This window comes from Durio zibethinus, chromosome 27 (assembly GCF_047325235.1).
Source record: "Durio zibethinus cultivar Kanyao isolate XHJ-2024 chromosome 27, ASM4732523v1, whole genome shotgun sequence".
Taxonomy (NCBI): domain Eukaryota; kingdom Viridiplantae; phylum Streptophyta; class Magnoliopsida; order Malvales; family Malvaceae; genus Durio; species Durio zibethinus.
The window spans coordinates 15,786,930-15,813,688 of record NC_143188.1 but is presented as its reverse complement, the minus strand read 5'-3'; the positions used below and the strand labels follow the sequence as shown (position 1 = coordinate 15,813,688).

Sequence of the window (26,759 nt, the reverse complement as noted above, 5' to 3'; positions counted from 1 at the left end):
TTCCTCTATTTTCTTGAAAACTCTTCAAAAATTAATTATAGATGATGTTAGATCCATCGGTTAAACCAATCAATCAAACTAGTTAGACAAGTTAAATCAATGACAGGAGATTTTGATTATTGGTCTAATTTAAAACATTGTGTCTATCAAGTTGGACTGATAAGAAATCGGTTTGATTATTTTGATTAATATTTAGTATTATTATTTTTTAAAAGTTAATCAAAATTTGAATTGATTTTTTTAAATTGAATTAATTTGAATTGAATTTTATTGATTAGTTTTAATTTATTGATTTGTAAAATTTTATTTATTATTATTGTCATTTTATTTTTAAAAGGGAATATTAACTTATATCACTATAAATTTTTTTATTTTTATATTTTTTTAATTATTGATTTTAATTAATTTTAAAAATGATATTAAATTATTTTTTTATTTATCTATTTCATCTTTGAATTAATTCAAATTAATGATTAAAAAAATATGAAACTTTTTTTTATGTAACTTGATCTTTCTTTATTTTAAAAGAAAAATTATTTTTATTTTATAAAATAATAACATTTATATAAAAATTAATAAAAATATAATTATGTTCTATTTAAATTTTTTAATTTAATGAATCAAAAATCATTTGAGTCAAATTAAAATATTTAATATTTGATCTGAATCAAATAAAAAAATTCTTTATAAGTTTTAATTGATTTTTGATTTATCAATTCTTTGAAAAGGTTTTCGGTTTCTTTATTTTTTTTTTCCCCCAGCTTTCCTGGCAGGAGCTTTGTTCTAACAAAAATATGTTATATATTTTGAAAAAAATTTGAAATTAACTAATCGTTAGGTTGCTGGGGTCGAAACCGTGTCCCATGAGTAAAGGTTTTTTATTTTACATAATTAGCGTATTTTTAATTTTTTCGTGCCTTCCAAAGTCCAAAACAATCAGGCCCAAACTGATTATCCTTGTTTCTGCTCTTTACGGAGTCCAGTGTTCTGAAACAGAAACCAAGCCTTTATGGCAGTAGTTTCAACTGCTCATTCAACTGCCACCCTTTTACACCACATAAATGGTTTCAAACGCTTCACTTTCTTCTTACCCTTTTCTTCTTCTTCTGTTGCTGCTTCTTTGTCCACTATGAAAAAATGAAGACAACCAGTGGCTTCCTCAGTGCTAGAGCTTGGTGGAATCAGAATTGCTAAAGATGGTAAAAAATTGCTACTTTTATGAACTTGGACTTTGCTGTTATATGATTTTATTGACTTTTCACGAACTGAGCCATTTCAGTATTTGAAAATATAGCATTTTGACTATGACTAGTAAATTGTTAAGAGTAATGGGTATTTTATCCCCTGTTTAAATCTGGGTTGGCAAAGGTTAATTGCTTTTATGTGTTGCTGCTTTAGCCCTTTGTGTGTGTTCAAGTTGTATTTGATAAGAAAGTTCAATTTATGGTGTTTTGATTTGGTATGTTTTGGAATGGAAGATGTATATAAGGTGATTAGTCTAGGTAGATTACACCTTTCTTGGAGTATCATGAATTGATTGAAAGTGTCAGCAATTGAAATCTATTGTTGAGTTTTTTGGTTTGAAAATTGGCATGGTTTATGCTTTGATATTTTGTTATTGGTGAAATTTGATTCATCACTTTCTGTATTTTCATAATTTATGAATGATTTAGTATTGTTTGGATGGTGGGATTTGTAGATGTGGTGAGGGATGATCTAACAAACAATGTTCCGGACACAATTTTTTAAAAACAGGGAATGCAGCTCCATAGAAGGAATAACCACCTTCTTGGGATTCTGAAGAATGGAATGATATATGAGTATTTTGATATTAATTACTCAAACATTTTTGATAAGTTTGGTGATCTCTGCCCAATTGTTTCAGTAAAACAGGTACAATGTTGGTCCACTATTGTCGTTATTTTCTTTTCCTCCTTTATGTTCATCTGAATTGGCAAATACTATTGGATAGCAAAGGAACAGGTTTTGAGTTTAAATATTTTTGTGAAATTAATCTTATGCTCTGTTTTAGAATAATTGTATCTGAATTTCTATCTGCATGGATCGTTGTAGATCACCAAAGGTTGTGTTTTAAATTAGGATTGCATATGTTACCATGCAGGCTTGAACCTCAGTGTGTGAGTGTGTGTGGTTTAGTGAGTGCAAGGGAGAGAATAGTTTTGATCAAATATTGGGGCTATAGACATTTCTCTCTCTCTACATATGGCCCTTAAAGCATGTTGTTGTTCCAAAATATATGGGCTCTCTAGTCAACTTCTTAAATTGACCATGCGTTTTTGAATATCATTCAATCTCTCCAATCCAAAAAGGCTTGTACATTTCTGCAGAGCAGTTTTTGGAGCTCTGCAAGCAGTATGACCAGCCAATAAGATCTTATTTTTCTCTTAAGTTTTGAAGGATGTATTCAGTTATGATTTTAGCATCATTTGATTTCTAAGTGTTGGAATAGTGAACGCAGTATTTGACAAAGGACAATCTCTTCTTGTTCGGTAATTTCAATTCCGATTATTCAATCGTGGTTGAAAGTAAATATATTGGGCATCGCGTTTTATACTTCTTGTTCAGGTGACTATTGTAAAAATTTTGTGATTAGGATAAAAAATCGAATTCCTTCACTTTCTTACATCAATAGAAATTTATGATTTGTTTTAAAATTTAGCATTTAGCCTTTCATAAGAGAAAGCTTGATCTTATCTATGGAAATTTAGTTATGACACCCGTTAGTGTGTTGATCTTGTATCATTCATTACCTTAATTAATAGTAATAAGGATTTTGACTCACTTAGTTTAAAACTTTCTTTCAAGTGATTGAAGCAACAGTCATAAATGATTTGAAGTTCATCTTGCTTGAGGCAAGGAACCTATAAAACCTTTGCTCTTGTTCCTGTTAAGATGACAGATTCAAGCGAGCCCTAGTATCCGGGAAAAGAACCTCAGCAATTTGATACAGAACCTCAACAATCTGAACAAGGTAAAATTTGTTCAAATTTTTATTCTTTTTAAAGGTGTATATGTATATTTACTTGTATAGCTAACTCTTTGATTTTTCAGTCTGCAATTTCTTTAGGAAACCAAGAAAGGGCAAAAACATAAAGAAAAGGACAATAAATGAAGATGAAGACTCCAGAAATGGCATATCTCTGTTGCAGAATCAGAAAAAGGCTTTGAAGCCTGACAATATGTTATGCTTTTCAACTGGATCCTCCAGGAGTGCTGCTCCCACTGAATCAAATACAGAATCTGACAAACTGATTTTTCGATTTGAGTCGGAAATTCAAGTTCAAAATGATAGCAGAGCTACAGCAACCTTAGAAACTGAGACTGAGTTTACAAAAGATGCTCGCACTATACGTGAAAAAGTTCTTAAACAAGCAGAGGAGGCTTTGACGGGGAAAAACACAACCTCTGGAGGAGAGAAGTTGTGTAAAGGAATGCATGGCTATGTTGATCATAAGGCTGCTTTTCGAAGAGAGCAAACAGTTGCCAGGGAGAAAACTGGTGGCTCACATGGACCTCTTAGGGCTTCTGCCCACATCAGGGTTTCAGCAAGATTTGATTATCAGCCTGACATCTGTAAAGACTACAAAGAAACTGGTTACTGTGGTTACCTGGATTCATATAAGTTTACGCATGATCGTGGAGATTACAAGTCTGGATGGCAGTTAGGGAAGGACTGGGAAGAAGCAGAAAAAGCAAGGAATAGAAATCTGGCTTTGGGTGGTGATGATGATGATGCGGCAGGTGTAGACCGGAGTGATGATGACAATGATGATTTGTTGCCCTTTGCATGTTTTATTTGCCTGCAGCCTTTGTGGATCCTGTCGTGACCAAGTGCAAGCACTACTTCTGCGAGCATTGTGCTTTAAAGGTACCCACTATGCCTTTTCATGTAGATTATTTTTTTTTAATGTCTTTTTCGTGCTAGGTTAATGTCTATTAGTTTTTGTTACATTTGTTGTTAATGCATTACTTAGGTGCAAAACTTTTTTGGTTACTTACATACAAAGAATATTTTATGTGGACCAACTGTTTTTCAGCTATAGAAATAGGGCATATTTTAACTTTACATCGTCAACTTTTGGTGCCTCATGTCAGTATAGGTTACATTTTTATTCTCATTCCAATGTAAAATAACCAACTACATCTTTTGGTTTTTCAGCATCACAAAAAGAATAAGAAATGCTTTGTATGCAACTGATCCACCCTTGGCATTTTCAATACTGCTCATGAGATACGTAGCCATTGATGCTTTGCTTCAACTCCTGCTGCCATGAACACTTTTATTTCTTTGTTTAGTGTTGTAGTGGAAGATTCACTTGTCTGAATACCTTATTAAACAAAATCATTTCCCTGCTTAAGCTTGGGGGAATTTTGGAATGATGGGCTCTTTAAAATCATTGTTGCTGCAGGCACGTGCATTAGTATTTAGTTAAGCTTTTTTCTGCGTCATTCCACAACTGACTTATGAGTTGAGGGATTGTATTAAGCAGAGTAAGAATTAGGTTTTTACATGAAGTTCCAAGTGTTGTCGAAAACAACTGAATGAGTAGACAATTGTAAAACTTGTAATTTATATACAAAATTGGCGTTCCTAATATGCCAACAAACCCTATTGCTGCCCGTTACCCATGAAGTAGCATTTCTTCTACCTAGAGATAGCAGTGCAATCCAGTATTAACTTTCCAAGAGTCAGCATCCAACGTCACAACCTTTGTAACGGCCAAGAATTCAGCTTGATCAGATCAGAATCCTGGTGTCGATGACACATACTGGTAGGATCTAGGATGCTTCAAAGAGTTTAAGAATGTTGGATTGCAAGTAGTTTCAATTTGGTAGGGACGGCTAATGGATGCTGTGATTTTTTGTGCTGTCCAAGACAAAAGCATATAAAACATTAATGATCAATTTTCTTCCTGGAAAAATATGGTTCCTGCATTCAAGACAATAAAAAAAAAAGTGAAATTAGCTAGCAAACCTAAACTTAAACTTAAGAAATAGTAACCATTTTTGTTCCCTTTTTTCCCTCTAAAATTTTCAAATGACCGAATTCATAAGAATAAAGTATTTTTCTGGTTGATACTTACATTTCTAGTTAGAGAAGGATTCAAATGAGCAAGAACTTAGGGCTGCATGAGGACAGTTGTAGGAGAAAGCCTGTAGTGGCAAAGTCTTCATATATGCATAATCACTGTCCAATGTGGCTTTTGTCAACCCCAAAGTCATCAAATATCTTTTTACCTGCACCAATATTCTAAACACAAATTCTGAGCTAATACTCAAAATAGGCAAAATATCAGAAGGCTTGACAACCTTCCTGGTTTACAGCATCAAGCTGACTACTAGAGAAAAAACTACCTAAAAAATTCCAGTGACTGAAACATTGCATGTTTTCTATAACTTCATCTTTTAATCATGGATTAGTGGCTATATCAGAACACTTAGCACATCAATGTGAATATTGGCTATTTAGTTATGATGCTTTATTTCTATTAGATAGAGAATAAGTTATTGAAAGCATTCAATGGAATTCTAGAGAAGTGAGTCTATATAAGTTACTGAATGCATTGCCCTCATGTTTTTGTTTAGTCAGGGTCTATTCTACATGCAAATCAATCATATAGCAATAGAGCTTACAACAAACCATTTGTTTTTGTCTGTGGAAGTGCTGAAGCAAAGAAACAAAGGATGATATGGGATTAAAGTTGAAGAAAATAATAAAGGAAATATTTCAATCTTTCTCGCCATAGTCAAATCTGTAGTTGTTAGGGACAATAAAATATTATCAAAGTTAGTTTGGAATTGTCGAGCTTGATGCCTGGAACTGGAAGCTTTGTTCTTTTCTTTTTGTTGCTTTTTTCTCTGTAGTGATGTAGCAGTTGATACAGGAATAAGGCATCTTAGCTTGAGCTTGGTCTGTGAAGATTTTTCTGTGTTAGGAGATGTAACTTCTAGTTTTGTCAGTTAAAGTGGTAGGCGTAGTCATTGTTGTACATGCCATGGCTTATATCAAATTCCTGCACTGTAAATAGTTGAGGTGAATAATTGATATTGTTGATGTAATTCCTGGTCTGACCTGTCACAGAGTAGAAAGTCAGTGTGCCAAAAATGTTATTTTGAGGCATTCCCCGACGCTGAAGTTAAGTTAGTAAGGTATACTAGAGGCAAGAAAATGATAGAGTAAGGAGCAGTTAAAGAGAGCAAATAGAATTCAGTAGTGAATCACCTGTTTAGTCTGGTTCTACTTTTTACACCTCTTAGATGAAGACGTGGCAAACTGGGCTTTCATGTGTAAGACCTACTTTCTGGCTACTGACATGATCACTTAGGTATAACAATAGTGAAGAGCTTAAAAGATAATAAGATTTTCATTAAGAATTTCTTTGGATAACTGATTTTTGTTAACCCAAAGAAAGCAGTAAACTTGCTACAAGTGAACAGTAAGCTATCAAAAGACTACAAATGTCCAAGAAAAATCTAACTTTAGCAAAGTAATCAAACTAAGCAACATTAAGGAACCAGTCCCCAATTCAGACAAATTTTTCTTTTTCTAAGCCAGAAATTGTTAATAAAAACAGAGTTACACAATAGGGTGAACAACAGGGGAACCCCATAACTCAGCAGTAAAACACTTCCCCATAGACAAAACAGAAGACAAGCACACTACAAACAGACATACCGCCAATCATCTTAGGCGAGCAGAATAGAAAGAACTGAGACACAAGTACCGTAACACCAAGCCAAAAACATTCAGACACAATTTCTGTTGTTGAAGAGGAAGAGTGGAAGACTGCAACCTTGTTATTGAACTAAGCCAAGAGGAGCTTCTGATGGTTGAAACAATAGCTTCAATATCTTTAGATGGCCTGCCAAACTTCCTTTGATCGTGCTTCTGCCAAATAAAATATATATGAGCATCCCAAGCCAATCTAATAAAGGACAATAGATGCCAAAGCTTTGCTTTGCTCTTAAGATGGCTGACAGCACAATCTAACTCAAAATACCAGTCACCCACGTGTCTTTTACAAATTACTAACTTGGAAACTCATGATTGTCATTTATAAAATGAGGTTAGGAATTCAAAGGACATATCTTAGTTTGCATTCAATTTTTTGTTTTAGTTTTAAAAGCAATGTCAAGTTTAAAAGCGAAATGAAACGTCCAAGGTTGAAACCTTTTTTAATTAAATTTTAAATGTAATTACTTCAGTCAAATATCAGTTAGTGCAGATATATATATATATATATATATATATATTACACTTATATTGCAAGAGAGTATTTAAATAATTTTATTTGTTTAGGCAATTAACTACAGCTCAAAAAATCAACAAGAAAATTTTTGAGTTATTAAGTATTATAGAATGCTTACCAAATGAATTTGAAACTTGAATTTTGATCGAGTTACCTAGATCTCCATTTTTTATTCCGATTCCATCTAAATCTATCCATCCATTTGTTCCCCATCTCATTCAGCACTGTATATCCAATAGATAACCCAATCACCAAACCACATCCATAACCAATTAATACGATTTTCCAAACAGATATACCATCTACCCATGAATCTTCATCTTCCTTAGGGGGTGGCATTCCAGGACCATCTTCATTGCATTTCCTTGTCAGAGGCAGCCCACATAATCTTGGATTCCCTTCGTAAGAATCGTTTGAAAATGTACCAAATTGGTAGCTTTGTGGTATGCTTCCCTCAAGTTGGTTGTAAGAGAGATTCAATACTGCAAGAAAAGTTAGGCTTGTAAGCTGAAGAGGAATCTTTCCGGAGAGTTTGTTCTGGGAGAGGTCCAACGACTCAAGCTCAGTTAAGTTTCCAAGTGCTAAAGGAATTGGGCCAAGGAAGCTGTTGTAGGACAAGTTTAGCACTTTGAGTGACTTGAGCTTTTGTATTTCTTCCGGTATTCTCCCATGGAAACTATTATTGGAAAGGTCAAGACAAGCAAAGATGGTTAAGATTTTCTTGTAAAAAAGTTCAAACCCTTTATTCACAATTGTCACAGAGTCCTGGTAGTAATTATTTCCAATATAATCTGGCTTAGCTTGGTCGCCAACAATCATCATCCTCATTGCCTTCAAAGATTGAAAAAATTCAACAGGTAACTCACCTGAAAAGTTATTGGAAGCAAGGTCCAGTATGTGTAACTCTAGGAAAGCATTTTCATCCTCAGAAATTTTAATCGGACCATAAAATCTATTTGCTCTTAGTATAAGAACCTTCAAAGAAAGCAATTTCTCCAACCAAAAAGGAAATGTGTCTTGTATCATATTTTTTCCAACGTCCAAAACTTCGAGCTTTGTGCAATGGGCTAATGACCTCGGCAACTTCCCTTCCAGTTTATTCCCACCGAGTTTGAGTGACCTTAGTTGAGGGGCTTGAAAGAATGCAGTTGGTAATTGACCAGAAAAATTATTGAAAGCAATGTCTAGTACATCCAAATCTTGAAAATAATTTTTCACATGTTTAATTGGACCATAAAACCTATTTGTTTGCAATACAAGGACCATCAAAGCAGGCAATTTTCCCAACCACAAAGGGAATGTGTCGTACAGAGTATTGTTTCCAAGGTTTAAAACTTGGAGGATTGTGCAATTGGCTAATGACCTTGGCAACTTCCCTTCCAATTTATTGTCATTGAGTTGTAGCCAATATAATTGGGTTGCTTTTGCTAAATCTGGTATGCTGCCGCTGAAATTATTTTTTTGTAGATCCAAAGAGCTGAGAGAACTGATATTGCCCAAGCAACTTGGGATTGGCCCGCTTAATTTGTTAAAGGATGCATTAAAGATCTCAAGTTGCCTCAAATTGCAAATAGGTCTTGATAAAGAGCCTTGTGAAGAAGTTAGAGATTGGTTGAGCGAAAATTGGTCCAAAGATGAGAGAGAATTGTTAGAAAGATCCAGATACCACAAACTTTTCTTCCACACCCAGTTTGGTACTGCACCACTTATTTTGTTATTTGAAAGGTCAAGATATTCTAAACTATTTTGACTCTTTAAAAACTCTGGAAACATTGGAAACGAGGAGTTTGCATCACCAAAAGGAACCTCTTTTGAAAAATCAATTGCATTGAAAGAAAGGTCTAACCTCAAAAGAGTGGTCTTCCATAACCAATTAGGCATAAAACCATGGATTTGGTTGTTAGAAAGATCCAGAGAAGCCAACTTGCTTTGTGTTTTGATGAATTCTGGAAATTCAGTAAGGTTACATGAATTTAGGTATAACTTCTCTAATTGGGGAAAAGAGAGGCTTGTGATGTTGCTTTCAATTGATAAGCTCGTATTGGAAAGGCGAAGAACCCTTAAGTTCTTGAGTTGGGAGAACATGTCAAGCTTCACAGAACTAAAGCTATTGTAGCCTAAAGACAATATTTCAATCAAGGAAGAAGATGCGTTGACAAACTCATCAATTTCACCGAACAATTGATTTCCCCTAACAATCAAGGCCTGCAATGATGGGAGAGTAAATAACGAAGAATGTACTGATCCAGAGAGGTGGTTCCCCGACAAATAAAGATGTGCAAGATTTGGAACTCCGGATCTATGAAATGCGGGGATAAAACCACTGAAATTGTTATTGGACAGATCCAGTTCCACAAGATTAGTAAGATTTGCAATTGATGATGGAATTTGTCCAAAGAAATTGCAACCACTGAGATCTAAATTTGTCAAGAATTTGAGATTGCCAATTGATTCTGGTAGTTTGCCACTGAAATTTGTAGAAGAAATCGTTAAGATCCGTAAAGCATTGTTTAATGGAAATTCTGGCAACTGACCTCCAAGAGCGTAATTTTCTGAAATGTCAATGCTTTTCATTTTTGGCAACAAGAGAATTTCTGTTGGAAAATACCTACTCAAATTGCAACTCACTAAACTGAGAGAAACCAAAGGAGATTTGATTTTCAAGAAATTGGGAGGCAAATAAGAGATGGGATTCCAAGCAAGGAAAAGGTTAGAAAGAAAAGGAAGTCTTAAGAGTGAAGAGCAAAATGGACCTGTCAAACCACAATTTGACAAACTTAACACATGCAGGTTACGAAGAACCGTGGATGTGGCTTCGCACCATTTAGTACTTTGAGTTGAAATATTCACACTATCCAAGTAGAGCTCTGTAAGTGGCTTCAAATTTTGGATGAATGTCTTGAAGTTTGGGTTTTCTAGTTTAAGAGGTTGTTTAAATACAGAAGGCAGTGGGTATCTTAGATAGCAAGAATCTTGATTAGATAGATCAAGAGAGACTAACCTTGTTAAGTGTGAAATCTCCATTGGAATTTGGCCATGGAAACATGAGTTTGAAAGGTTGAGATGAGTTAGATTTGGGAGTTTATCAAACTCATATTGAAACAAAGTGGTATTAAAATTGTTTCCAGCAAGATTAAGGAGTTGAAGATGATGGAGATTGAAAATGGAGTAAAAGCTGCCTGAAAGGTTTCTATAACTGAGATCAATCCCAATCACATGACCAATAGCATCACATGTAATTCCTTTCCAAAAGCAACAATCAGTGTTGAGATCCCAAAGCTCAGCTTTGGAAGAGAAAGTAAAATTTGGGGCATAGTACAGATCATGGTGCAATTGTAGCAGAGAAGATCTTTGGTCATCAAGGCACTGGTTTTGGAGATGAGTATGAGAAGGGGAAAATGATAGCACAAGAGATAAGGAGCATGAGAAGAGAAATAAGGTAGGCAAAAAGAGTGGAATTAGGATATGAAGATTCTTCATGTTTTGCTAGCTCTCTATGGAAAAAAAATGAAGGGAAGATTATGGAGTTTAATATTTGCATACACGGTATTTATAGACAAGTACTTCATATTACATACTGTTATTGTAGTTATATATCTCCCTTGATCTCAAGGGATAGGTTCAAATGCATTTTTCCAACCACGTGTTTGTACAAATCTTGAGTTTGAGCTTTTTCTATAAGAGTTGAATCAAAATATGTGGAAGACAAACATATTTATTGGTTGTCCATTTGAATTTTAAAGAATGAATAATGGGTTTCAATGATGATAAAGCGGATAGTTTTGCTTTTGTAAATTAATCTTTATCACTATATTCTTTCCTTTATTCCCACTTTTTATTTCATATTATGCATTTGTACAAAAAATAAATAAATAAATAAATAAATTTTCTCAAAGTTAGGTGATGTATATTGGTAACAAAGAATCCTCTCCACTACTAAAAAAAATAGTGAAAATTTTCATTAGACTTGATTCTGAAGGGAAGTAAAACTTACAAAGATTTATTATTCAACTCAACTATGTTATTTGGAATTAAATGGAACATTTTTTTTTTAAAAAATTCTAATTAATAAGTTTGTTTCTTCTTCTTATTTTTCTCCGATGAATTTCCTTTTGTTCTATCGATCAACTTCCTTATACATATTGTTTCTTTCTAAATAAGCATTCAGAGAAAAGAATAATTACTGTAACAATTTTGTCTTTATAATAGTATAGCATGCGTTATTCTTTGGTCTACAGTAAAGTTTAGTCATCCTGGCACCAATAGATTAACAATTAAGAAAAAGGGATATCGTTTAGTCATAGTGATACCGTTTGGTGCATTTTTTTTTTATTGCAAAACCTGCTGTAATATGGCATCACATGTTGTAAAAATATTGCCCACCTAACCTGAAAATCTAAAGCAAAAGTGTGAATGAAATGAAACAAATGCAAAAGATGAAAGCATGCAGGAAATATCTAACCAACAAAGTGAAAGTGCTGAAACTCAGTTTCCACGATTTCGCTTGTATATTGATGTCAAGACAGAGGAAATAATGGGAGACAGGAGCTTAGCTAGCTTTTGACCGTGCTTCACCTTTCCATCCATTTCATCAGATTTAATTGATTGCTTCTCTCTTGGACTTAATTTAGAGATGACAATATATACTAAATAATCATATATTTGGTATTATCTAATTTGTTTCGGTTCTGATAAAAAATTTATAAATGGAGAATTATGATTTTGGATAATAGGTTTACTATTTGTGATGGATATTAATAGAATTTAGATAGTACTTCTCAAATATCAAATATCTAAATTCATTTAAATTTTAATAAATAGTATCAAATTTTCGAATTCCTTGTTAATTCATATATGCAAATTATATAAAATTTTATAGTTGTGAAAAGTTTTGAATGTTAACAAATAACTTTTATTTTATATATACTAAAATTGAACTTGAATTTTAAAATTAATTTTTTTATTTTATATTTTAATAAAAAAAACTTAAATAATCGAATATTTTAACGATTTAGATATTTAACGGATAATGCTTATTTAAATAGATTTAGATTCGAATATCGAATCTAAATTTAATTAATTATTTAAATGGATTCGAATATAATGAAAATTAAATAAATTTATATACAAATAGCTCAAAAATAACAAAATCTTTTATTTAATTTTGAGAATTTAAAACAACATATTAATAATATAATATTGAATTTATACATCATGTGTATAATACTTTCTTATTATTTTTGTTTTTAATATTGTTAATGAATATTGGTCTGGATCGTGTGAACTTAGAATATATAGATTCATATTTTATATTTCGAAATACTTCAAATAAAAACATTAACCAATATTATTTTTAATGATAATGAACCTTAATAGTAATGAATATATAAGTGAAAGTTACAAATGAGAACACTAGAAATATGAAAGGGACAAAATGATTGTTTTTTCATAGAACAAAAATTAATGGGATTTTCTATTAATAAATCAGTCTTCAATTCATCATGCACGGGTTTTTCTTGTTCTTGCCTCGTACACATATGTTTCCTGCTTTGCTTTGTCTAATGTTGTTGGTCTAAAGTTGTTTCCTCTTTTTCAAAAGAACTTTAGAATTGGTCTAAAGCTGCTTTGTCTAAGGTCAGAAATTTCTCTCTTCCTTCCATCAACTACCTCATAACAAAACAAAAAAATAAAATAAGTACTTATAAAAAAAATATTAATAATAAGATAATTTTTTAATTTAAAATTCATCTCAATTGATTCATATAGTTATTATTGAAATATAATATCTAACAAGTTTAAAGTTCAATTTCTCACGTATATAACACCATCTCTTTTCATAGACCACGGCTTTTTTTTCTTTAATTATAATAATTTTATTTCTATACAATATTATATGTTATCTTTGCATTGGTGTTGTTTTATACTATTTAAAGTTTATAGCCTTTGTAATTTCTTACATGCAAAGTCATTCAAAAGACAAAAATGGAGAATGAACATTGGGCACTAGTGAAGTCAGAAAAAGGACATCATTTGGTGCATTTTTTGTTTCAATCCCATTGTCACGCTACACAATAAATTAATAGGAACTTTTCTCTTTTCTTTTTTTTTTTTTTCTAAATTGTTCAAAAGGGAATTTAATTTAAATTGTTCAAAATTAAATAATAAGTGTTTGACTTCATTGTTTAATTAGACTACATATTATCATCTTTACGAGATTATACTTATCTTTCCATATGTCTTCAATCATCACTTCTAAGTTTTTTTTTTTTTGTTATTTATTTCTTATTTTCAATTCATTTCTAATTAGTAATTAATTATACTTTTATTATCTCATTTTCTTTATCTATCATTTCCTATTTGGATATTTTAAAAATTATCATCTTTGCATTTTGCAACACAAAATACTTTTACTTTTATGTACCAGTATATTCCAAAATCTTTTTGATTTTTTAATACATTTTTATATTTAAAACCTCAAAATATAAGTTTTATATAATAAATTTAAGTTTTTAATATAAAATACTGCAAGTCTAATAAGTAATATTCTTAAATACCATAAAAATCAAATAGAGAAAATGAAAATTTGATGGAGGGAATATAAACAAAATTTTAATGTGAAAAATTAAAAAAAAAAAAGACAATGATATGTATATATAATTTGAATAATTTCTGTAATTGTAATGAACCTTAATATTAACAATATCTAAAAATTAAAAATGTGAAATCACTCATATATATATATATATATATATATGAAAGGGAGAAAATGATTGTTTTTGCATAGTACAACAATTAATGGGATATTGTGCTAATGAATTAGTCTTCAATTCATTATTCATACATGCTTTTATTGTCTCTGCGTCGTACACATATGTTTCTTGCTTTGCTTTATGTGTCTCATGATTCATGAAACCACTCAAGTCTCAACGAAGACTTGACTCTTCAATATGTTTCTTGCTTTGCTTCATGTGTTTCATGATTCTTGAAGCCACTCAAGTCTCATAGAAGACTTGACTTCATCAAAGAAGTGAGGAGACAAAAGCAAACTCATAATATTAGTATAATATAAATGTGAATCATAATTATTATTAATAAGCTCTCTTATTACCATTTTCATTGATGATGATGAATTATAATTACATGCATAATGAAATATATATATAAATATATATTATTTGAATACAAAAATAGAACTTTACTCAAATGGTTTATTTACTTCTCTTAAAAAGTGAATACTTATAAAATAAGGTTTAATTTTCAGAACTTATAAACTTATGCGAATGGCAAATTGATAATTTTTCAATTAGGTAAAATCCAATTTAACCCAAAATCATCTTTATTAAATTTATTTTATTGTTGTATTATACAACTTAAAAGTGATATTTCTATCATTAAGTTTAAAAATTTATAATATAAACATATACTTATAATATATATAAATATATATAAACACACATTTATATATATCAATTCTATAAAAAAGAAAAAAATATATATTTATATATAATAGGGATCCACTTACACTAATGTAACTTTACACTTTTTAGATTCTTAGATTAAAATTAAATTCATGACTCATTTGAATAGTAATAATATTTATAAATTTTGATCCAAGTATAAAAAAAAAAAGTATAAAAGTTACACTAGTGTAAGTGGATTTTTTACACACACACGTACATATATGAAAGGTATTAGAAATTATGGGCCAACGTGTCATTATCTAACTTAAGTAAATCTCTTTTGATTCATTTAAAAGATAATTATTAGTTAATATTTATTGTTTGTTAAAACTCCTATTGATGAAATAAAAACTAAAAAGATAGTTATTTTGTTAATAACTCATACATTAATAGAGTGTATGAATAATAATTATTAATTAAAGAAACAAAAATTATTCCTCTCTCTACCTATAAATTAATGTATTCTATCTGATGATTAAAATGTTATTTTCGGGTATATGCTCCAATGCTCAAATTAGTAAGGTATATCAGAAGTAAGTAAATAAGAGAGAGCAAAAAGCAGTTAAAAAAAGTAAAGAGAGTTGAGTAGTGAATCACATGTCTGGAAAGATTCTACCTTTTCTACCTTGTGGGTGGCAACGTCGCTAATACCTACTATGTAGCTATTGAAATGACCACTTAAGTGTAACACTAATGAAGAGCTTAAAAGATAATAACATTTTCGTTAAAGATGAACAAAGAAATGAGATGGAAGAAAAGTTACATTTAGATGTTATCATTAGAATGATTAATAAGTTCTCTACTGTAAAAGATGATAAAAGTTTATTATAAATTTAACTATAAATAAAAGGATAAACTTTAAAAAAAGTTATATATATATATGTCAAACTTTGGATAATTATAAGCCACAAAGTAAAAGTTTTTAAAAAATTCAACATGATTGTTACATTGAAATAGGTATTATAATTTGAGAATGTAATATTGCATATCATATTGTATCCTAAATATATTAAATAATTTTTAAAATTAATTATAAATAATATATATAAATATACAATAATTTTTTTAAAAAATATTATACATATTTAATGAGATTGAGTGATTAATGGATATAAACAAAAAGATATAATTATTTTTCAAACTCCTGTCATATTTTGTTTCAAAAAAATATTTATATTTGATATATTGTTAATATAGAAATATTATATATAATAAGTAAATCACAAAAATATATTTTATAAAAAATTGATATTTTAATTTTAAACTCATAAAAATAATGATAGTATGAGATCTTTTCTACTGATATTTAGTGTTTTCTTTGCTTTATTCTTTTAAGTCTTCTCATCATGAAAATGCTAAGCTTTCCTGCCCCATCATTACTCTATGAATAATAATCTTTCTTGTAGTTTACTTAAGTCAAATTTGTCTTTTAAAAAAGACAAAAAAAAATAGTAATTTACTCAATGAAGGCTGTCATTTATCTTCCAACTAACTGGGAATGGGTTTTAAGTTTAGTAATTATTAGTATTATATTTTAATCTTTTCAATGACTTAGACCAAAGCAAACGCTAATATTATTATTTTTGAAAAGTAAAGATGGGGGCAAAAAGACCAATACGCTTGTGTGCTTCATACCAAGACAAAGTATAAAGCAAAGAGTAAGACTTATCATTCTTTATATATCTGTGGGAAAGAATCTCTCCACTACTAAAAAATAATGAAAATTGTCACTAAGCTTGACGTCTGAAGGGAAGTAAAACTTGCAAAGATTTATCGATCAAGTCAACTCTGTTATTATGTTATTAACTGAAACACTTCTCTTTTGAAAATTCTAATTTATAATTTTGTTTATTCTTCTTCTTCAATTCAAAGTTTGAATCTCCATTTGTTCCCTCCATCAACTTCCTCATATTTAGCATTTATTTTTTTCTAAATAAGCATTCAGAGAAAAGAATAATACCGTAACAATTCTGTCTTTATAGTAGTATGCGTTATTCTTTGATCTGTAATAAAGTTTAGTCATTCTGGCACCGTACCATTAGATTAATTATTAAGAAAAAGGGATAAAGTTTAGTCATATGGATATCGTTTGGTGCATTTTTTTTGTTGCAAAACCTGCTGTAATAGGGCATCACATGTTGTAAAAATATTGCCCACATTAACTGAAATTCTAAAGCAAAAGTATGAATGAAATGAAACGAGGGCAAATGGTGAAAGCATGCCGGAAACATTCAGCCAACAAAGTGAAAGTGCTGCAACTGAGTTTCCACGCATTCAGATTTCGCTTGTATATTGATGTCAAAGTCAGAGGAAATAATTGGAGACAGGAGCTTAGCTTTAGACCGTGCTTCACCTTCCCTTCCATTTCATTAGATTTGATTAATTGCTTCTCTCTTGGACTTCATTTACTGATGACAATATATACTAAATAATCATATGTTTGGTATTATCTAATTTGTTTATATTCTGATAAAAATTTATAAATTGATAATTATGATTTTGGATAGTAAGTTTAATATCTGTAATGGATTTGGATAGGATTCTGATATTATTCTTTAAATATCAAATATCTTATCCATTTAAATTTTAATAAATATTATCGAACATCGGAATCCATTATCCGTTTACATATATAAAATTTTTAAATCTTAACAAACAACATTTATTTGTTATTTATTAAAATTGAACTTGAATTTTAAATTTAATTTAATTTATTTTATATTTTTACAAAAAAATTTAAATAATCAAATATTTTAACGATTTCGATATTTAGCAGATAATGCTTATTTAAATAGATTTAGATTCGGAAATCAAAACTAAATTTAATTAAATAATGGATTCTAATATAATGAAAATTAAATAAATTCATATACAAATACCTCAAAAATAGCAAAATCTTTTTATTAATATTGAAATTTTAAAACAACATATTAATAATATAATATTGAATTTATCATAAGTATAGTACTTTTTATTATTTTTGTTTTTAATATTGTTAATGAATATTGGTTTGGATAGTATGAACTTAGAATATATAGATTCATATTTTATATTTTAAAATACTTCAAATAAAAATATTAACCAGCATCATTTTTAATGGTAATGAACCTTAATATTAATGAATAAGTGAAAGTCACAAATGTGAACATTAGAAATATGAAAGGGACAAAATGATTGTTTTTTCATAGAACAAAAATTAATGGGATTTTCTATTAATGAATAAGTCTTCAATTCATCATGCATGAGTTTTTCTTGTTCTTGCCTCGTACACATATGTTTCTTGCTTTACTTTGTCTAATGTTGTTGGTCTAAAGTTGCTTTGTCTAAGGTCAGAAATTTCTCTCTTCCTTCCATCAACTACCTCATAACAAAACAAATAAAAAAAATAAGTACTTATAAAAAAAATATTAATAATAAAATAATTTTTTAATTTGAGATTTATCTCAATTGATTTATATAGTTACTGTTGAAACTAGTATCTAACATATTTAAAGTTCAATTTCTCATGTCTATAACACCTTCTCTTCCCATAGACCACAAAATTTTTCTTTTTTAAATTCTGATAATTTTTTCTATACAATATTATATGTTATCTTAGCATTGGTGTTGTTTTATGCTAATTAAAGTTTATAGCCTTTGTAATTGTTTACAAGCAAAGTCATTCAGAAGACAAAAATGGAGAATGAATATTGGCATACCAAGCACTAATAGTGGAGTACGAAAAAGGGCATCATTGGTGCATTTTTTGTTTCAATCCCATTGTCACGCTGCACAATAAATTAATAGGAACTTTTCTCTTTTCTTTTTTTTTGAAAATCGTTCAAAAGGGAATTTAATTTAAATTGTTCAAAATTAAATAATAAGTATTCAACTTCGATGTTTAATTAGACTACATATTATTATCTTTACAAGATTATACTTATCTTTTCATATGTCTTCAATCATCAGTTCTAAGTTTTTATTTTTTGTTATTTATTTCTTATTTTCAATTCATTTTCTAATTAGTAATTAATTATACTTTTATTATCTCATTTTCTTTATCTATCATTTCCTATTTGGATATTTTAAAATTATTATCTTTGCATTTTGCAACACGAAATGCTTTTACTTTTATGTACGAGTATATTCCAAAATCATTTTGATTTTTTTAATACATTTTTATATTTAAAACCTCAAAATATAAGTTTTATATAATAAATTTAAGTTTTTAATGTAAAATACACCAAAGTCTAATAATTAATTTTCTTAAATATCATAAAAATCAAATAGAGAAAATGAAAATTTGATGGAGGAGATATAAATAAAATTTTAATGTGAAAAATAAAAAAAAAAGAAAATGATATGTATATATAATTTGAATAATTCCCGCAATTGTAATGAACCTTAATATTAATAATATCTTAAAGATATGAAATCACTCGTGTGTGTGTGTGTGTTTATATATATATATATATATATATATATATGTGTGTGTGTGTGTGTGTGTGTGTGTGTGAAAGGGAGAAAATAATTGTTTTTTGCATAGTACGACAATTAATGGGATCTTTTTCTTGAATTCATTATTCATGCATGCTTTTCTTGTCTTTGTGTCGTACACATGTGTTTCTTGCTTTGCTTTATGTGTCTTATGATTCATGAAACCACTCAAGTCTCAGCGAAGACTTGACTTCTTCAAATAATTGAGGAGACAAAAGCAAACTCATAATATGTTAGTATAATATAAATGTGAATCATAATTATTATTAATTAGCTCTCTTGTTACCATTTTATTGATGATGATGAATTATAATTACCTGCACAATGAAATATATATTCCATGAATAAAAACATAGAGTTTATTTCAAATAAGTTATTCACCTCCCTTAAAAAGTGAATTCTCGTAAGATAAGATTTAATTTTCATCATTTATAAATTTTCTTTATCTAATTTTTCCTAAATCTAATTTAACCCATGAAGTAGCATTTCTTCTACCTAGAGAGAGCAGTGCAATCCAGTATTAACTTTCCAAGAATCAGCATCCAACTTCACAACCTTCGTAATGGCCTTGAATTCAGCCTGATCAGATCAGAATCCAGGTCTCGATGACACATGCTGGTAGGATCTAGGATGTTACTTCAAAGAGTTTAAGAATGTTGGATTGCAGGTAGTTTCAATTGGGTAGGGATGGCTAGGGGAAGCTGTGATTTTTTGTGGTATCCAATTCCAAAGCATAGAAAACATTAATGATTGGTTTTCTTCCTGGAAAAATACGGGTCCTGCATTAAAAAAAAAAAAAAAGTGAAATTAGCTAGCAAACCTAAACTTAAACTCAAGAAATAGTAATCTTTTTTGTTTCCTTTTTTCCCTCTAAAATTTTCTTTTTTAGCATGAGTTTTTGTTTTCTTGTTTCCCCGTAAAATTTTCAAATGACTGAATTCATAAGAATAAACTATTTTTCTAGTTGATACTTACATTTCTAGTTAGAGAAGGATTCAAATGAGCAAGAACTCAGGGCTGCACGAGGACACTTGTAGGAGAAAGCCTCTAGCGGCAAAGTCTTCGTATATGCATGATCACTCTGTCCAATGTGGCTTTTGTTAACCCCAAAGTCATCAGATATCTTTTTACCTGCACCAATCTTCTAAACATAAATTCTGAGCTAATACTCAAAATAGGCTAAATGTCAGAAGGCTTGACAACCTTCCTGGTTTACAGCATCAAGGTGGCTACTAGAGAAAATACTACCCATAAAATGACCAGTGATTGAAAGATAGCATGTCGTCTATTACTTCATCTTTTAATTATGGATTAGTGGCTATATCAGAACACTTAGGACATCAATGTGAATACTGGCTATTTAGTTATGACGCTTTATTTCTATTAGATAGAGAATAAGTTACTGAAAGGATTCATTGGAATTCTAGAGAAGTGAGTATATATAAGTTACTGAATGTATTGCCCTCATGTTTTTGTTTAGTCAAGGTCTATTCTACATGCAAATCAATCATATAGCAATAAGCTTACAACAAACTAGGGGTGTAAATGATACATTAGTACTCGCAAGCTACTCGGGTTCGATTCGAAAAAAACTCGAATTCGGTTCGATTATTGTCGAGTCGAGCTCGAGCTCGAGTAGCTCGACTTACCGATCGAGCCGAATTCGAGTATTCTTATATCTGACTCGAGTAGCTCGCGAGCCTAATCGAGCTTTTATATTTAAATATATTTTTATTTTTTTTAATTAATAAAATATTTCGAATCCGAGTTCGAGTTCGAGTTCGAGCATGAATAATCGAACTCTTGTCGAGTATACGAATCAAGCTTATTTTTACATATTAATCGAGCTTAATCGAGCGAGCTCGAGTAGCTCGAATTCGATCACGAATCGAGCTCGAGCTTGAAAAATAAAACTCGATCGAGCTCGAGCCGAGTATCGAGCCCGGAATTGTGAGTCGAGCTCGAGCTCGAGCTTCTCACTACTCGGCTCGGCTCGGCTCGTTTACAGCCCTACAACAAACCATTTGTTTTTGTCTGTGGGAGTGCTGAAGCAAAGAAACAAAGGACGATGTGGGATTAAAGTTGAATAAAATAATAAAGGAAATATTTCAATCTTTCTCGCCATGGTCAAATCTATAGTTGTTAGGGACAATAAAATACTATCGAAGTTAGTTTGGAATTGTCGAGCTTGATACCTGGAACTGGAAGCTTTGTTATTTTCTTTTCGTTGTTTTTTTCTCTGTAGTGATGTAGCAGTTAATAAAGGAATAAAGCATCTTAGCTTGAGCTTGGTCTGTGAAGATTTTTCTGTGTTAGGAGATGTAACTTCTAGTTTTGGCAGCTAAAGTGGTAGGCGTAGTCATTGTTGTACATGCCATGGCTTATATCAAATACCTGCACTGCAAATAGTTGAGTTGAATAATTGATATTGTTGATGTAATTCCTGGTCTGATAGTCGAAAGTTTTACTGGAAGTTCAGAAGGAGAGTTTGTGTGACCTATCACATGGTAGAAAGTCAGTGTGCCAAAAATGTTATTTTGAGGCATTCCCCAACGCTCAAGTTAGTAAGGTATACCACAAGCAAGTAAATGAGAGAGAGTAAGAAGCAGTTAAAGGGAGTAGAGAGAGTTCAGTAGTGAATCATCTGTCTGGTCTGGTTCTACTTTTTATACCTTTTAGATGATGACGTCGCAAACTTGGTTTTCATGTGTAAGACCTACTATGTGGCTGCTAATATGATCTCTTAGGTATAACAATAATGAAGAGCTTAGAAGATAATAAGATTTTCGTTAAGAATTTCTTTGGGTGAATGATTTTTATTAACCCAAAGAAAGCATTAGACTTGCTACAAGTAAACAGTAAGCTATCAAAACGTTACAAATGTCCACGAACAATCTAACTTTTGCAACCTAATCAAACTAAGCAACATTAAGGAACCAGTCCCCAATTCAGACACATTTTTCTTTTGCTAAGCCAGAAATTATTAACAAAAACAGAGTTACACAATGGGGTGAACAACAGGGGAACCCCATAACTCTGCAGTAAAACACCACCTTATAGACAGAACAGAAGACAAGCACAATACAACCACACATGCTGCCACTCATCTTAGGTGAGCAGAAGAGAAAGAACTGAGACACAAGCACCGTAACACCAAGCCAAAAACATTCAGACATAATTTCTGTTGTTGAAAGGAAGAGTGCAACTGAAGACTGCAATCTTGTTATCGAACTAAGCGAAAAGTAACTTCTGATAGTTGAAACAATAGCTTCTATATCTTTAGATGGCCTGCCAAACTTCCTTTGATTGTGCTCCTGCCAAATAAAATATACATGAGCATCCCAAGCCAATCTAATTAAGGACAATAAATGCCGAAGCTTCTTTGCTGTTAAGATGGTTGACAGCCCAATCTAACTCAAAATGCCAGTCACCCACGTCTTTTACAAATTAGTAACTAGGAAACTCATGATTGTCATTTATAAAATGAGGTTAGGAATTCAAAGGACATATACTAGGTTGCAGGCAATTTTTGTTTTCAGTTTTAAAAGCAATGCCAAGTTTAAAAAGGAAATGAGTCGTACAAAGTTAAAATCTTCTTTAATTAAATTTCAAAAGTAATCACTTTAATCAAATATTAATTAATGCAATTATATCTATATATATCACACTTATAATGCACGAGAGTATTTAAATAATTTTATTTGTTTAGGCAATTAACTACAGTTGAAAGAACCAATAAAAAAACTTTTAAGTGATTAAGTATTCTAGAATGCTTATCAAATGAATTTGAAACTTGAGTTTTGATGGAATCACCTAGAAGATCTTCTCCATTTTTTATTCCGATTCCATGTAAACCTATCCATCCATTTGTTTCCCATCTCATTCAACACTGTATATCCAATAGATAACCCAATCACCAAACCACATCCATACCCAATCAATACGATTTTCCAAATAGATATACCACCTACCAATGAATCTTCAGGGGGTTGCATTCCAAGACCAACTTCATTGCATTTCTTTGTCAAAGGCGGCCCACACAATCTTGGGTTCCCTTTGTAAGAATCGTTTGGAAATGTACCAAATTGGTAGCTTTGTGGTATGCTTCCCTCAAGTTGGTTGTAAGAGAGATTCAATACTTCAAGAAAAGTTAGGCTTGCAAGCTGTGGAGGAATCTTTCCTGAGAGGTTGTTCTGGGAGAGGTCCAACGACTCAAGCTCAGTTAAGTTTCCAAGTGCTGAAGGGATTGGGCCAAGGAAGCTGTTGTAGGAGAAGTTTAGCGCTTTGAGTGACTTGAGGTTTTGTATTTCCTCCGGTATTCTCCCATGGAAACTATTATTGGAAAGGTCAAGACAAACAAAGATGGTTAAGATTTTCTTGTAAAAAATTTCACACCCTTTATTCACAATTGTCAGGGAGTCCTGGTAGTGCTTGTCTCCAATGTAATCTGGCTTAGCTTTCTTGCCATCAGTCATTGTCTTCATTGCCTTCAAAGATCGAAAAAATCCAATAGATAACTCACCTGAAAAGTTATTGGAAGCAAGGTCCAATATGTGTAACTCTGGAAAAGCATTTTCATCCTCAGAAGTTTTAGCTGGACCATAGAATTTATTTGCTCTTAATACAAGAACCTTTAAAGAAGGCAATTTCTCCAACCAAAAAGGAAATGTGTCTTGTATCATATTTTTTCCAACGTCCAAAACTTCAAGCTTTTTGCAATAGGCTAATGACCTTGGCAACTTTCCTTCCAGTTTATTCCCACCAATTTTGAGTGACCTTAGTTGAGGAGCTTGAAAGAATTCAATTGGTAATTGACCAGAAAAATTATTGAAAGCAATATCTAGTACATCTAAGTCTTGAAAACAATTTTTCACATGTTTAATTGGACCATAAAGCCTATTTGCTCGCAATACAAGGACCATCAACGCGGGCAATTTTCCCAACCACAAAGGGAATGTGTCATGCAGAGTATTGTTTCCAAGGTTTAAAACTTGGAGCATTGTGCAATTGGCTAATGACCTTGGCAACTTCCCTTCCAATTTATTATCATTGAGTTGAAGCCAATATAATTGGGTCGCTTTTGCAAAATCTGGTATGCTGCCATTGAAATTATTTTTTTGTAGATCCAAAGTGCGGAGAGAACTGATATTGCCCAAGCAACTAGGGATTGGCCCGCTTAATTTGTTAAAGGATGCATTAAAGGTCCCAAGTTGACTCAAATTGCAAATAGGTCTTGATAAAGAGCCTTGTGAAGAAGTTAGAGATTGGTTTAGTGAAAATTGGTCCAAAAACGAGAGAGAATTGTTAGAAAGATCCAGAAACCTCAAACTTTTCTTCCACACCCAATTTGGTACTGCACCACTTATTTTATTATTTGAAAGGACAAGATATTCTAAACTAGTTTGACTCTTTAAAAACTCTGGAAACATACTTAGGTTACAGAATCGCAAAGTCAAAAAAATCAACATTGGAAAAGAGGAGTTTGCATCACCAAAAGGAAACTCTTTTGAAAAATCAATCGCATTGAAAGAAAGGTCTAACCATAAAAGAGTGGTCTTCCATAACCAATTAGGCACAAAACCATGGATTTGGTTGTTAGAAAGATCTAGAAAAGCCAACTTGTCTTGAGTTTTGATGAATTCTGGAAATTCAGTAAGGTTACATGAATTTAGGTATAGCTCCTCTAATTGGGGAAAAGCAAGGCTTGTGATGTTGCTTTCAATTGACAAGCTCGTATTGGAAAGGTCAAGACACCTTAAGTTCTTGAGTTGGGAGAACATGTCAAGCTTCACGGAGCTAAAGCTGTTGTAGCCTAAATACAATACTTTAATCAATGAAGAAGATGCGTTAGGGAACTCACCAATTTCACCAATCAATTGATTTTCCCCAAGCAACAGGGTATGCAATGATGGGAGAGTAAATAAAGAAGAAGGAATTGAGCCAGAGTGGTGGTTCTGTATCAAATCAAGGTATGAAAGATTTGGAACTCCTAATCTATGAAATGGAGGGATTAAACCACTGAAATTATTATATCCTAATTTCAGCTCCACAAGGTTGGTAAGATTGGCAATTGATAATGGAATTTCTCCAAAGAAATTGCAATAAAGGAGATCTAAAGTTGTCAAGAACTTGAGATTACCAATTGTTTCTGGTAGTTTTCCACTGAAATTTGTAGAAAAAATCTTTAAGATCTGTAAAGTATTGTTTAATGGAAATTCTGGCAACTGACCTTCAAGATTGCCATTTTCTGAAATGTCAATGCTTTGTATTTTTGGCAATAAGAAAACTTCTGTTGGAAAATCCCCACAGATTGAATTCCCACCAAGGAAAAGTTTGGAAAGAAAAGGTAGTCTTAAGAGTGAAGAACAAAATGGACCTGTCAAACCACAATTCGAAAGACTTAACACATGCAGGTTAGGAAGTACTATGGATATGGCTTCACACCATCTAGTACTTTGAGTTGAAATGTTCACACTATCCAAGTAGAGCTCCGTAAGAGGTCTTAAATTTTGGATCAATGTCTTAAAGTTTGGGTTTTCTAGTTTAAGAGGTTGTTGAAGGTCAAAAGGCAGTGGATAGTAGTTGAGGAATTCTTCGTATGGATGGAGAATTTGGTGTTGATAGCAAGAATCTTGATTAGATAGATCAAGGGAGACTAACCTTGTTAAGTATGAAATCCCCGCTGGAATTTGGCCAAGGAAACATGAGTTTGAAAGGTTGAGATGAGTTAAATTTAGGAGTCTGTCAAACTCATATTGAAACAGAGTGGTATTAAACTTGTTTCCAGCAAGATTAAGGCGTTGAAGATAATGGAGATTGAAAATAGAGTGAAAGCTGCCTGAAAGGTTTTTGTAGCTAAGATCAAGTCCAATCACATGACCCAAAGCATCACATGTAATTCCTTTCCAAGAGCAACAATCAGTGTTGGGATTCCAAAGCTCAATTTTGGAAGAGAAAGTAAAATTTGGGGCATAGTAAAGATCGTGGTGCAGTTGCAGTAAAGCAGATTTTTGGTCATCAAGGCACTGGTTTTGGAGATCAGCATAAGGAGGGGAAAAAGATAGCGCAAGAGATACAGAGCATGAGAAGAGAAATAAGGTAGGAAAAATGAGTGATATTAGGATATGGAGATTCTTCATGTTTTGTTGCTCTCTATAGAAAAAATGAAGGGAAGATTGTGCAGTTTGAGATTTAAATACAGGTATTTATAGACAAGTACTGCATATTACGTACTGTTATTGTAGATATATTTTTCCCTTGATCTCAAGATATAAGCTCAAATGTGTTTTTCCAACCACATGTTTGTACGAGTTTGAACTTTTTCTGTAAAAGTTGAATCAAAATAGATGGAAGGCAGATATGGTTAATGCTTGTCTATTTTGAATTTTAAAGAATGAATAATGGGTTTCAATGATGATAAGGCTAATAGTTTTGCTTTTGTAAATTAATCTTTATTACTATATTCTTTATTTTATTCCCATTTTTTATTTCATATTATGTATTCGTACAAAAAAAATTAATTATCTTAAAGTTAGGTAATAGTCTTACATGT

At 31.4% G+C, this 26,759-nt stretch overlaps 2 protein-coding genes and 1 pseudogene across 3 annotated transcripts; 1 reads left to right on the top strand and 2 right to left on the bottom strand.

The window, feature by feature from the left end:
• The first annotated feature begins 984 nt into the window (after positions 1 to 984).
• Positions 985 to 4,394, top strand: LOC149511048 (zinc finger CCCH domain-containing protein 1-like; annotated as a pseudogene). The gene is made up of 5 exons (XR_016334531.1): positions 985 to 1,199; positions 1,756 to 1,893; positions 2,914 to 2,992; positions 3,073 to 3,889; positions 4,181 to 4,394. The product of XR_016334531.1 is annotated as a zinc finger CCCH domain-containing protein 1-like (transcript).
• Positions 4,395 to 5,882: 1,488 nt separating this feature from the next.
• Positions 5,883 to 10,988, bottom strand: LOC111279798 (receptor-like protein 7). The gene is made up of 2 exons (XM_022866852.2): positions 7,390 to 10,988; positions 5,883 to 6,910 (listed from the first exon to the last, which is right to left on the bottom strand). The coding sequence occupies exon 1, from the start codon at positions 10,749 to 10,751 to the stop codon at positions 7,422 to 7,424; it is 3,330 nt and encodes a 1,109-aa protein (XP_022722587.2). The 5' UTR covers positions 10,752 to 10,988; the 3' UTR covers positions 5,883 to 6,910; positions 7,390 to 7,421.
• Positions 10,989 to 23,016: 12,028 nt separating this feature from the next.
• LOC111279501 (receptor-like protein 7) lies at positions 23,017 to 26,470 on the bottom strand. The gene is made up of 3 exons (XM_089756379.1): positions 25,371 to 26,470; positions 25,077 to 25,319; positions 23,017 to 25,019 (listed from the first exon to the last, which is right to left on the bottom strand). Exons 1-3 carry the CDS (start codon positions 26,344 to 26,346, stop codon positions 23,017 to 23,019), a joined length of 3,222 nt encoding a protein of 1,073 aa, XP_089612505.1. The 5' UTR covers positions 26,347 to 26,470.
• Between the last annotated feature and the right edge of the window lie 289 nt (positions 26,471 to 26,759).